Here is a 13,725-nt window from a genome sequence, read left to right as displayed (position 1 = left end):
ATTTCACTTCATTCTACTCAAATCTTTGGTTGCTCACACAAACTCCCTAACTATGATGTTAGATTCTCGAAAACCTTCAAGGCATCTCCAAGTGTTCTTGAATTAAACACTTCCATTCTTCAACAATCATCTACTGAAATCACTCAAGGTGAGTTCATACCCCTACATTTTCATGTTTTCTCAAGTTTTCAGGGGGGGATTGCAAGTTAAAACACTAAGAACATAACTAGATTTTTCTAACAGCCTTCATCAGAAAAGTTCAACTCCATTCACGGACTGTTTTGGGCATCTTAAACATTTTTGTTTTCAAAACTGTACAAGGTGAAAATAGTTTAAGTTTTTAGCTTTAAAATGACTACTTGCACATCTCCATACGATTTTTCTACAATTTATGGTAATTTTTACAAAACTGCCTATCATTTCAAACAACAATCCGGACCAGTCTGTGATTATGGACTTTTTCACCCAAGTTAGAGGTCATTATAAATTGTGATAAAAATTATGAGCAAACTAGACACATTTTGTGAACTCTCAGAATTTACGGATCTAGTTTTCGACTTTGTATGATTTTTCTAGGATTTTTCCAAAACAGGGCAGAATTGCTAAATTTTACCAACAGCATGTAAATATCATAACACTTTGTATTATGTTGAGCAAAGTGTATAATCATAAGTTTTAATATTTGAATGTGTTTCCTAGTTAGTTTATCATTATGAACTGAAACTAAGACATTCATATTAAATATTATTCATTCATTTTGGAACACGTATTATTTAACTATAAGAAGTATAGTTTGAATATATTTATAACACTAATACATTTCCATAAAAGGGTTCATACATATTACATACATTTTAGATAAACTATAATAGGTATAGTTTATGTTACATCACTCTACGCACTCGTACAAGAAGGGTACATTCATACAAGAAATATTTATATTCACACACATTTCACGTAAACTTGTTATCCTATATCGTGAGTTTCTCTATTTTTCTTTCTCTCTCTCTCTCTCTCTCCCCGTACGCCCGAGTGCGGGATATAATTCCTGGTAGTTATAATCAGAATCTCCTTGAGGGAGAACGTGATACTTGTATATAGATCTATATTGGGATTGACACCCCACACCTTGCTGCTAGCTACAGTTGGACCTACAGGTCTACGGGTGACAAATGTCATTTTATTTTTCGCGACACTGAGAACGTCGTGGCAGGTTCACATAGTCATAGTATGATTATAGCGACTCACATAGGGATATAACAATCCATAAGTTTGCGGGATTTTATTTTTAAAACCTAAACGAGTTTTATGTCGATTTAAAATCACCTTTTTATCTCTATGAGTACAGATATTACTGTACACTTTTGGTTTTGGTAGTTACGACTACACATCATTTGAAACCGCATTTATACTTTTAAGTATGGTCAATAGTTGTTATTACTCGGTCCTCTAATTTAGGACTACATATATATAATGTATTAACAAACATGAGAACGAACAGAAATTTCGTTTAATTCAAAAGTGTCCATGTCCATTTAAATACATAACATTTTCTACTAATAAGAAGGGTTACTTATACATTTTGGTCTTCAGTCATAAGACGACATTACACAGGTTTTAAAGAAAATATCGGATTTTCTGGATACATACTCTAACGCTTTTTCGAGGAAAACGATTTACTTTTCTAACGAAATCTCTTATGAACTCACCAACCTTTGTGTTGACACTTTTCAAAACTACTTGTATTCTCAGGAATTCAGTGAAAACAGGAAATCAACAACGTTTTGAGGATGGGACGATAAATCGTCAAACAGTTCATTTCGTATTATAATGTAACTGATGTGAATCATGTAAACATGTGCTTCGATGTAACATTTTCAATTATATTTGTGTTGGTTGTATTTACTTTGAGCACTATTATACTCATTGTTGTGATACTCTACATGAAGTCCTCCACCCTCGGACGTTTCCGCCATCCTTGGTTTGGGGGTGCGACAGGGGTTTATTATAGACGTGCAAAAAAACTATTGTGTGTTGAATGTGCTCAGAAAGATTAAAGTAAACTTTCATTTCTGTTATATATATATATATATATATATATATATATATATATATATATATATATATATATATATATATATATATAACAGAAATGAAAGTTTACTTTAATCTTTCTGAGCACATTCAACACACAATAGTTTTTTTGCACGTCTATAATAAACCCCCAATTCTTTTTTTATACTTCATCTTCTGTTTTCTTAATTTCATCCTAAAAAATCCATGGAACGTAAGGGCTTGCAACTCAGCTTAGGGTCAAATTTAGTTTGTTCTATTCGAGAATGTGAAGAAAAAACAATAAATTCGTTTCTTCTTCTTTTTTCAATGGAAAAATGATCCAAAAGAAGTACTACTCTTCTTATAGTGTCATCAAATTGAAAATTAATTACAGATGAAGTTCCATTGATCACAAATGTTAAAACCTAATACTAAAAATGAAATTTTGAGTGCGAATATATAATTAAAAAAGAAATGTACCTTGTCTCTGGTTCATTTGAAGAGGTGGCAAGTTATCCGAAATAACTTTCTCCAATGAACCACACGACACCAGTTTACTTACATTCTCATCCGGCCATTCAATAGCCATACCTACGTTTGGGCTTATGTGTGTTAAATCCTTTTCCTTTTTTGGTTGATCTAATACTTCAATTAGCTTCTCGATTTCATTGAATATCGGCTTCTCAATTCCAGCGGTGGTAATCTCCGTTAGTGATTTTATGGTGTCTATGCGATTAACAAGAGGAGACGATGTTGCGTGGAGGGCATGATTGAAGTGGGGTGTCGCTTGTTTTGTGCGTGAATAAGCAAAGTACAAACCAAAGGGCTTCTACCCCAGCGGTATCCGGTGTTGTCCTCCCTCTTTGAGATCGAGGGTTCAAGTCCCGTGAGGGACATAGGTGGAGATTTAGGAGAATTGTAGGAGTAGAATAGAGTAGATTTGCCGTTCAAAAAAAAAGAAAAGTACAAGGAATAGATAGGTTAAATTACACATCGGCCCCTCTCTTAATTAAAATTTAGGTGACATGCCTTTTTTTCCGTTTAAGAAATATGTGGCCTAAATTTGTTCTCATTGTTCTCAAAATTAGAATTGTTTTCATTTGAGCATGGTTGTAGAATTTATTACTCGTTACCTGCTCGACCGACTACCGAGTAGCGAGTACTCAGGAGTATTCGGGGAGTACTCGGATTCGATACTTCATGTAGAAATATTTTTAGGGAACTTATATATATATATATATATATATATATATATATATATATATATATATATATATATATATATATATATATATATATATGTCAAAATCATAAGTTAAAATCTTAAGTTGATTGAAATATATAACAAAATTTATACACATGTGAATACACAAAAACTAAAAAACACATAATGGTCTTACTTCGTGAATAATTATTAAAAATTTAAGATATATATTTAGTAATAATCACATGCATATGTGTTAAATAATAAATCGTTAAGTAAATTATACATATTAATCACCGAGTTGATCGGGTTTAACAACACTGCTCATTTCAGTAAAGGGCCTGATCGTGGAGTACTTGAGATTCTGTAACTTGCCTCGGTAAAGGGCCGAGTAGCGAGCACTCAGAGGAGTAATCGGCCAACTCAGCGAGTTTTACAACAGTGCATTTGAGCATATATATATATATATATATATATATATATATATATATATATATATATATATATATATATATATATGTATGTATATATAACCATGTTAATTTTATGAGCAATGAGAACACGATCCTAACCACTTATCTTGGTGATCAAAAATATAAAAAAATTGTAAAATGCAAAATAATAGAAAAAAATCCAAAAATTATTTTTTTAAGTAATACTTTCGTTATATAATTTATTCAAAAAATTAAAAAATTAAAAAATAATAAATAATAAAAAAGTAATAATCAAAATTATGGGTTTTCTTTTTCTAAATATACATGAAATGTTCTAATAGAATATACGCTGTAAATAATCAAATCGAAATTTTAGAATGTTAGTATATCCTAGTATTCTACTAAAATTGATAGGTATGTTAAATCTTCTAATATTCTACTAAAATTGTTAGATTTGTTAGAATATTCTACTAGAATATTCGAATATTCTAAAAATTCGATTGGAATATTTACAGTATAATATTCTATTGGAATATTTAACGTATATTTTGAAAAAAAAGTGTTAATTTTTTTTATGGATACTATAAATGATGAAAATAAAATTTAAGAGAACAATTTCGAAAATTTTCATTTATTTTGTATTTCAAAAATATTATTTTTTGATCTACAAAATGAATTACTAGGATTGCGTCCCCATGTCTCACAAAATATAATAATCTTATATATATATATATATATATATATATATATATATATATATATATATATATATATATATATATATATATATATATAAGTTTCGTTGAGATTAAAAATAAAATAGAGATCTTGAGATTCAACATCAACCATATATTTCACATCTGCCGCTCTAACCTTCCGGCGTACCGACGCAACTGACTTGTTTTAATTATAAATGATTATATAGCGTCACCCGTTCCCTTCTCATCTGTCACCATCCCCACCACCACAACTACCACCGTCACCACAACTATCACCATCTCTGACACCAGCTGACGCTACCAATGTAACATCTGTCACTTATACCACCCTCACCTTTGTCACCACCACTTCTTTTGCCACAAACTTTCATAATCATTTATGATTAGTCGCGAACAAAGATATATGTATAATCATTTATGATTAGACATATACGTACAAACATGTATAATCATATATGATTATACCTTTCTGCCATATAATCATTTATGATTAGGCATACCCTACTGCTATCGGTATGGTGTAGCGTTAGAGTGATAAGTGAGAAATATGTGACCGAGGTTGGATATTAAGATCTCTATTTTTTTTAATCTCAAATGAATTGTTTCATATATATATATATATATATATATATATATATATATATATATATATATATATATATATATATATATATATATATATATATATATATATATATATATATATATATATATATATATATATACACACACTTACATCTCTCTATTCATTCCATCCACAACCCGCATCCCCCACCTTCACTTTCAAGTATACCCCAAGGAAGAAACTCTGCTTGTATTCGTATTCAAACTTGGGGAAAAAAATAAGAAGAGGTGAAGTTTTTTGCAAAATGGAAAGCAACAAACCAGGCGGCGGAACGGTGGTGATACCATCAAGATTTAAGCGTATTTGTGTTTTCTGCGGTAGCAGCCCCGGCAAGAACCCCATCTACCGCCTTGCTGCCGTCCAACTTGGCAAGCAATTGGTACTACTCTTTTCACTTGTTTCTTGAATTGGCGGTAGCCATCAAGTGAAATTTTATTTGTTCATGAATATTGTAATATTTTTTGAATGATGTTTATTAGAGTTTAATTAACCTAGTTACAGAGAAACTTATAGTATTGAATTATTGATCATAAATCTATTTCATAAAAAAGACTCCTAAAATTAACACCCTAATGACGAGACATATTTATTTTAAATATGTTTTTTTATTAAAAATAAATATTTATATCAAGTTAGATGCTAAAAAATAATGATTGTTTCAATAATTATAATACTATATATTACAGTTTGCGTATGCATGATCTTCTTGCATTTCTTATTGTGGAGAATTTCGATCTGAATCCACGGATTGCATGCTTTTGTTAGATATGGAACTAAAATATTTGAATATAAATCGAAAGTGTATAGCTGTAGTTATTGTTATTATTATTATTATAGTTATTAAAAAGACATGCTAGATAGTGCTTAGTGGACTTGAATAAATGAACTAACCAAAAATAATGATTTATTATCTATTATTTTTCTAAAAAATACGAATTTAATTCAAAATAATTCAAGTACAGGTTGAAAGGAACATAGACTTGGTCTACGGAGGAGGAAGCATCGGGTTGATGGGTCTCATCTCTCAAGCTGTTTACGATGGTGGTCGCCACGTCATTGGGTATATTATTTTCTTATTCTTATACATTTTAAAAGTCAAATAAACATATATTATGTACATATAAAAAAAAATTATATCTAATTATAAAACAAAACCTAAGTATTATAACATAAAGAATTATAGTTAATGGCGAAAGTGACAAGAGTTTGTTAGAAAGTTATAATTTAGGAATGAATACTTGTCATCAAAGATTATTGGATTTATGTGGAAGATATTTGTTTTGACAGGGTTATACCTAAGTCCCTTATGACCAAAGAGGTAATCGTTTTATATTCGATTGTTTTAATAAAATCTAATTATCATTTTTTGATTATAATAATAACAGAAAATAATATTCTGAATTTCAGATCACCGGAGAAACAATCGGAGAAGTCAAACCAGTTTCCGATATGCACCAAAGAAAAGCTGAAATGGCTCGTCAAGCTGACGCATTTATAGCCTTGCCTGGTATAATCTTTATAGAACATTTTTAACAGCAGAAAATTGCATTAATAAAAAGACAACAGGAAACAGACATAGTACATGAGGTTGTAAATTATACATGGAATTTTCATTTATAGATAATTTTTCTTTTAATATGTAGTCCATTAAATTGAAATTAAATTTTAAAATATTGCCGTTTGTAGGTGGCTATGGTACACTTGAAGAACTACTTGAAGTTATCACATGGGCACAACTTGGAATCCATGAAAAACCGGTAATTAGTATATTTAAAATTGTTATTTGAGTAAATTATATAGATCACACTTTCTACAATTATTACTTATTTTCACTCCAAGACACCTAAAAAAATTAAATAAATGGACTTCCCTGTTTGTTTTCTAGAAAGTGTTTGTGTGATCTTTTATGTCAACTCGCAAACAAACATTAAAATAAAAAAACTGTTTGTTTTTAAAAGACTATATATATTAAAATGTCTATATAACCTTTTTTTTTGAGAAAGCAAAATAATAACTTTTGATTTTGGAATATATCGTCTAAAACCTTTTGATGCTTTTTAATAACAAACGACGCTTTCATTTATGATTAATTATTAAGATTGGATTCCATTATCCTTTTTGTATGGAGAATTGTTCTCTTTTGTTTTTCATTTAAAATAAAATTTCACAAAACCTACACAATGAGACAATTTACACAACGACATAACACATTATTACTTTCATATTGGGTCCATGTTGACTGCACCATATGTGGATAGCATATTACTTCATTTCAAAGTAACAATTAGAATTGTTGGTTTATTTAAAATCCACCAACAACTTATTACTTTATTTCCAATAAGATTTTATGGCATATATAATATAATTAAAATAAATCTTATGGTTAAGAAAAACCAACAAATATAAAAAATAAAACGTTGTGCAGGTAGGATTGTTAAACGTGGATGGATACTACGACTCGTTATTATCTTTCATAGACAAGGCTGTTGATGAAGGCTTCATCACACCTATTGCTCGACGTATTATTGTGTCTACTCCAACTGCACATGAACTAATTTCGAAGCTTGAGGTATAATTTAAAATCTTTTTATTATAAGTAAAAGATAAAAAGCTAAAACAACAAACAATAAATATTTTATGATAAAAAAGATATTATGTTGTTTAAAATAATTGCGAACATAAAGAGTGTATTTTGGTTTATTCGGGACAAATTGAAAATTATTGTCGTTTTATGAACATTTTTGTGTGAAGGAATATGTACCAGATAACAAAGGAATGGCAGCTAAGTTGAGTTGGGAAATGGAGCAACAATTGGGTTTTACTGCAAAATCAGAGATCGCACGTTGACTTAATAAAGAAACAACTTCGCCACTTTGTCAATATTTTCCTCATTTGAATTTAACTTTGCACAACAATAGTATTTCTATTTATTATCCGTATAACTTTAAATCAATTTATTGTACATTATAAATAATTTAGTCTGCATTTGGTTAACTTAAAACAAATCAAATCTTGGTTTACCTGGGAATCAAATAATCTGAAACCAATTAATTGCAATCTTATTTGGTTTAGTTATTGTCAATTTAGAATTATTAAAAAAAACATTTGAACCAAACTGAATCTAAAATCAGTTAAATTGACCGAATAAAATCCAAAAAAAAAAAAAAAATCATTCCAAAAGCATTTTTATAATTCAAATAATAATAAATTCAATCACCAATCAAATAAATTGATATGGTAAGATTTTTATTTTAATATTTTGATGTATTCACATCATCCCAACACAGTGTGTTGGTCGACTTAGCTATGAAATTTGCTGTTAATTTGGCAAAATTACGTGAAAGTTGGTAGTTGTAAATTAAAAATTATTCTTAGGATTAAGGTACCCTAAAGCGATAAACACGGAATAATAGAATGCAAATAATAACAACCAACACAAGTATTAATAATTAAGCTCCGTCCACGGTAAACCAGAGAAATTCTTCTATGTATTATATTTGAACTAGACGAATATCCATGCGTTGCGTAGAATATAATAGTATATTTGAATATTTACAAATATATGTTTTTTTAAATATATCAATGATATTGTTAGCTCTTATATAATAAATCTTATGATAAGTTGATACAAACATTGTTTTTTTGAATTAAATGATAACGTAGATATATTTTAAAATTTTATAATCCTAGTTGCCTGAATGGCCTCCACATACACTACCTGTAGGTTACTCATGAATAAAATTAAATATAATATATGGTTTAATGATATTTATAGTTGTTTTTATAATTAATTAATTTTAAAAAGTTTATTTACTTAAGATTTTAATTTATATCATTATAATTATTTAAAACATTAAATATTGTTTTTGTTTTTAAAGATAACAATATATTTTTTTTGTATATAATTTTATTTTTAATTATTGTACTTGTAAATTATTTAAAATAACGTATTTGAAAACTATTAATTATTTTAATTTGGTCTCATCAATTTAATTTTTTAAAAATTTATTTGATGAATATTGTTAGTTTCTTTGATTGTAATTATTTAAAACAACAAACACCGTTTTTGTTTTTAAAGGTAACATTATAATTTTTTTATATAATACTACTTTTGACTATTTTTATTGTAATATATTTTTAAACTACTTATTTGAAAATTCTTAATGATTATAAAAAAATAGTTTAATGCATGTTGTTTTTCTTAATTTATGATTACAATTTAGGTTTAACAATATAATTTATAACTTTTAACTATTTATAAAATAGTCTCTTGTTTTTTTTTCACCTTTAACTAAAATTTTGATTTAAATTAGTTGTTTAACATTATATTGAAATTAATAATTTTACTATTTTGCATTAAATCATAAATTATACAAAAGTTGTGACTTTATAATGAGAATTGTTGACATATGATAATATAGTTAAACTAATAAGTTAACAATAATATTTAAAAAGTTAAAGTCATAATTTTATAAATAAAAGTAAAATATGATATTTAAGATTGTACTTTAATTAGTTAATTTATGATTAGAATTTAGTTTTTATATTAATTTAACATTATTAACCAATTTATAATAATCATCAGAAAGAAATTGAAAAGTCATGGATGTTTCAAATGCATGTGGTTCAAGTAAAAATGCATCTTTTATAAGTATACTAGTCGAATACTCGCATGTTGCGCAGAATACAACATTATATTTGAAATTTTTACAAATATATGTTTTTAAATATATATCAATGACATTGTTATTAGCTTTTATATAGTAAATCTTATAATAAGTTGGTATAAACATTGTTTGTTTTGAATTATATGATAATGTAGATATATTTTAAATTTGTATAATCCTAAGTGTCTTAATGACGTCTACATGCATGTTACTTATGAATAAAATTAAATATAATATATGATTTAATGATATTTATAGTTGTTGTTATGATTAATTAATTTTAAAAAGTTTATTTGGGTAAGATTTTAATTTCTATCATTGTAATTATTTAAAACATCAAACATTATTTTTGTTTTTAAAGACAACAATACAATATATATATATATATATATATATATATATATATATATATATATATATATATATATATATATATATAATTTTACTTTTAACTATTGTTGTTTTAAGTTATTTAAAATAACGTATTTTGAAACTTTTAATTATTTTAAATTAGTTTCAGAAATTTAATGTTTTTAAAATTGATTGATTAATATTGTTAGTTTCTATGATTGTAGTTATTTAAAATAAAAAACATTGTTTTTGTTTTTAAATAAAATATTATAGTTTTTTTTTGTATAATATTACTTTTACCTATTGTTATTGTAACTTATTTTTAAGCTATTTATTTGAAAATTGTTAATGATTATAAAAGTGGTTTCATGATTATTTTTTTTTTGTTAATTTAGGATTACAATTTAGGTTTAACACTATAGTTTATAATTTTGACTATTTATGAAACAGTCTTTCGATTTTTTTTTTTTCAAATTTAACTGTAATTTTGATTTAAGTTAATTGTTTAATATTATATTGAAATTAATAACTTAACTATTTTGTATCAACTCATAAACTATACAAATGTTGTGAATTTAAATGATAATTGCTCACATATGACAACATATTTAAACTAATAAGTTAACTATAATATGTTAAAAACATAAAGTCAAAATTTTATAAATAGAAATATAATACGAGATTTTAATATTGCAGTTTAGTCAATCATTTGAATGATTTCTACCGGCGAGTTACACATAAACAAATTAAATATAATATATGATTTAATATTATTTATAATTGTTGTTATTGTTAATTAATTTTTTTAAAATTTATTTGCTTAATGTTTTAGTTTCTATCATTATAATTTTTTAAAACACCAAACATTGTTTTTTTTATTTTAAAGATAACAATATAATTATTTATACAAAGTTATTTTTAACTATTGTTATTGTAAATTATTTTAAGCTACTTATTTGAAAACTTTTAATGATTATAGAAATATATTTAGGAAATATTTTAGTTAAATTGATATTACAATTTAGTTTCTGCATTTATCATTACAATTTATCACTATTAACTATTTACAAAATATTATTTGGCATTTTAAGTGGAACTGAAATTTATATTTAAGTTGATACTATAATGTTATATTTAAATTAATAATTTAAGTATTTTTCCAAACTGTTAAAAAGTTATAGCTTTAAACTGATAATGGTTTACATACAACAACATTTTAAATCTAATAAATTAAGTATAATATATTAAAAGTTAAAGACATAACTTTATAAGTAGAAGTAAATATATTATTTTAAAATTGAAATTTAGTTTATCTATGATTACACTTTAGGTTTGATATTTGTTTAACTTTATTAACCAACTTATAATCATTATTAGAAATATACTACAATTTATCACTTTTAACTATTTATAAAAATATTTTTTGGGTTGTTTAAGTTAAACTAAAATTTATATTTAAGTTGACCATGTAATGTTATATTTAAATTAATAATTTAAATATTTTATACAAATTGTTTCAAAATTATATCTTTAAAAGGATAATGGTTTACATCCAATACTATATTAAAACTAATAAATTAAGTATGATATGTTAAAAGTTAAAAAAACATAACTTTAAAAGTAAAAATAAAGATATTATTTTAATATTAAAATGTAGTTTATATATGATTACACTTAAGGTTTGATATTTATTTAACCTTATTAACCAACTTATAATTATTATTAGAAGGAAATTGAAAAGTCATGGGAGTTTCAAATGAATATGATGAAAGGAAAAATGTCTGGGAGTTTCAAATGAATGCGGTGAAAGGAAAAATGTTTCCTTTATAATATAGTATGATATGATATGATATGATATGTCTAGACGAATTCCAGTGCATTGCGCAGCGCAGGTAAAAAATATATTATTAAAATATTGAAAAATATATGTTTAAAATGGTTATGTTATTGACATTAACTTTGAGACAATATTTTACACTTATATATATATATATATATATATATATATATATATATATATATATATATATATATATATATATATAATCTCAATTATTTTGAACAAAATATTCATAGACATCAACACATCTTCCTCATTATAGAACTAAATATAATTATATATTTAGTATTATTTTTAACAATTATTATGATTGATTAATTATATTTTTACTTATGCGATCATTTTCTAATTTCAATAATGATATTCATTCAAAAATACAATTTATTTTTAGCTAAATGTAATTTATAATTTGATATTATTATAATTTAAAATTATTATTCATTAATTTTAAACCACTTAATGTTAATAATAAGTTAAATAAGACTTTTAAGAAACACTTAATATTATTATTAAAATATAAAACATACATTAAATAATAAAGTGATAAGATAGATAATTTACATTTCAAAAGAGACTTGCATGGATAATATGACATATCCATGATTTTTATAATTTGATTTTATTATTTATAATTATTGTTTATTAATTTTAAAACCACTTACTATTACTAATCCACAGATTCCTCCTTTGGAAACTATTAAAACCCTTAAAACCGCTTTTGTTTCATTCACAAAAATTGTCATTTCTGAACCTAAACATGATTCATATGCTAAAACTTTAACTTCTATTGATCCTAATTCAAACAATACATGTTCATCCGTCTCAATTGTCTTTAGTATCACAAACCTGTAGAAGGAGAAAGTTTAGGACCTAAGAAAGAAATCATCCCTTCCAATCAGAAAAATCCTAGGAACCTTCAAATAGAAGAAAACCCCAGGTAAATTGTTATAATTTCCTTTCCCCCTAGAACTAAAGAAAAGACTGTAGTTGCACAGGAAACTAAGTCTAGACTTAAGCAAAGAATCAGAAATGAATATGTTTATAAGTATAACAAGAAATCTGGCCCCACAAATGATAAATCCAAAGTTAAACAACCAATAGATCTAGTAAGGATTCTGACAAGACAACCAATATCGAAGCCTCTTGAATCACATCCTTTTGTCAATATAAAAAAAAGTCCTTACCTTTGTACCAATTGAGAAACAAAAACCAGTAGAATCCACTCATAAACTTGTTGCCACTTATAATTGGTGGATTAACAAAAAACCCTTATCTTTTTCCTCTACCTAATAGTTAGTTTAAAGTCCTATTCTCATAAGAAACATCACCTATCTACTTTTGTTAAAAATACATATTTCAAGAAAGCATCCTACCCTAAGGAGTCATGGGTTCCGAAATTAACTACTTAAACTTTTGTAGGAACCATGTATGGACAAGCAAGACAAAAATTGGTTCATTGATAGTGCTTGTTCCTTACACATTACGGGTATAATGTAATATCTGTGATTTCACATATTTGGTTATAGGTGTTTCATTAAGAATAACAACGATCATCTGAGCAAATTCCATGATGATACCATCTTTCTTGATACTCCAACAGAGGTGTTGCATATAGGGTTTTGAAAAGAAGAACATGTCTTATTGAAGAAAGCTTTGATGCCATATTTCATAATTTGTTTGTTCGAAACTCCTCAAAAACTCATGTTACCGCTCACATTATGGATTGTGATACGCTCTATTCGGATAAACCAACTCAAAAATTCACAATCAACATCGACTTTGAATCATTATTTGAACTTCCTAAAGTTTCCCTTGATGTATTACATACTT

At 26.0% G+C, this 13,725-nt stretch overlaps 1 protein-coding gene across 1 annotated transcript; it reads left to right on the top strand.

Annotated features, from left to right (window-relative positions):
- Nucleotides 1–5,155: 5,155 nt before the first annotated feature.
- On the top strand, nt 5,156–8,011 carry LOC145011484 (putative cytokinin riboside 5'-monophosphate phosphoribohydrolase LOGL10). Its single transcript, XM_078970216.1, has 7 exons — nt 5,156–5,416; nt 6,000–6,097; nt 6,325–6,355; nt 6,445–6,544; nt 6,724–6,794; nt 7,463–7,606; nt 7,789–8,011. The coding sequence occupies exons 1-7, from the start codon at nt 5,282–5,284 to the stop codon at nt 7,882–7,884; spliced, it is 675 nt and encodes a 224-aa protein (XP_078826342.1). The 5' UTR covers nt 5,156–5,281; the 3' UTR covers nt 7,885–8,011.
- Nucleotides 8,012–13,725: the final 5,714 nt, after the last annotated feature.

Source organism: Lactuca saligna, chromosome 8, assembly GCF_052625555.1.
Source record: "Lactuca saligna cultivar CGN05327 chromosome 8, ASM5262555v1, whole genome shotgun sequence".
Taxonomy (NCBI): Eukaryota; Viridiplantae; Streptophyta; class Magnoliopsida; order Asterales; family Asteraceae; genus Lactuca; species Lactuca saligna.
Note: the sequence above shows the minus strand (reverse complement) of the source record. Positions and strands in the feature narration are given on the sequence as shown.

Coding starts and splice junctions, on each gene's coding strand:
- LOC145011484 (XM_078970216.1), top strand. CDS start 5,282: ATGGAAAGCAACAAACCAGGCGGCGGAACGGTGGTGATACCATCAAGA. Junction 6,545..6,723: donor CGCATTTATAGCCTTGCCTG/GTATAATCTTTA, acceptor TGCCGTTTGTAG/GTGGCTATGGTACACTTGAA. Junction 7,607..7,788: donor AACTAATTTCGAAGCTTGAG/GTATAATTTAAA, acceptor TTTTGTGTGAAG/GAATATGTACCAGATAACAA.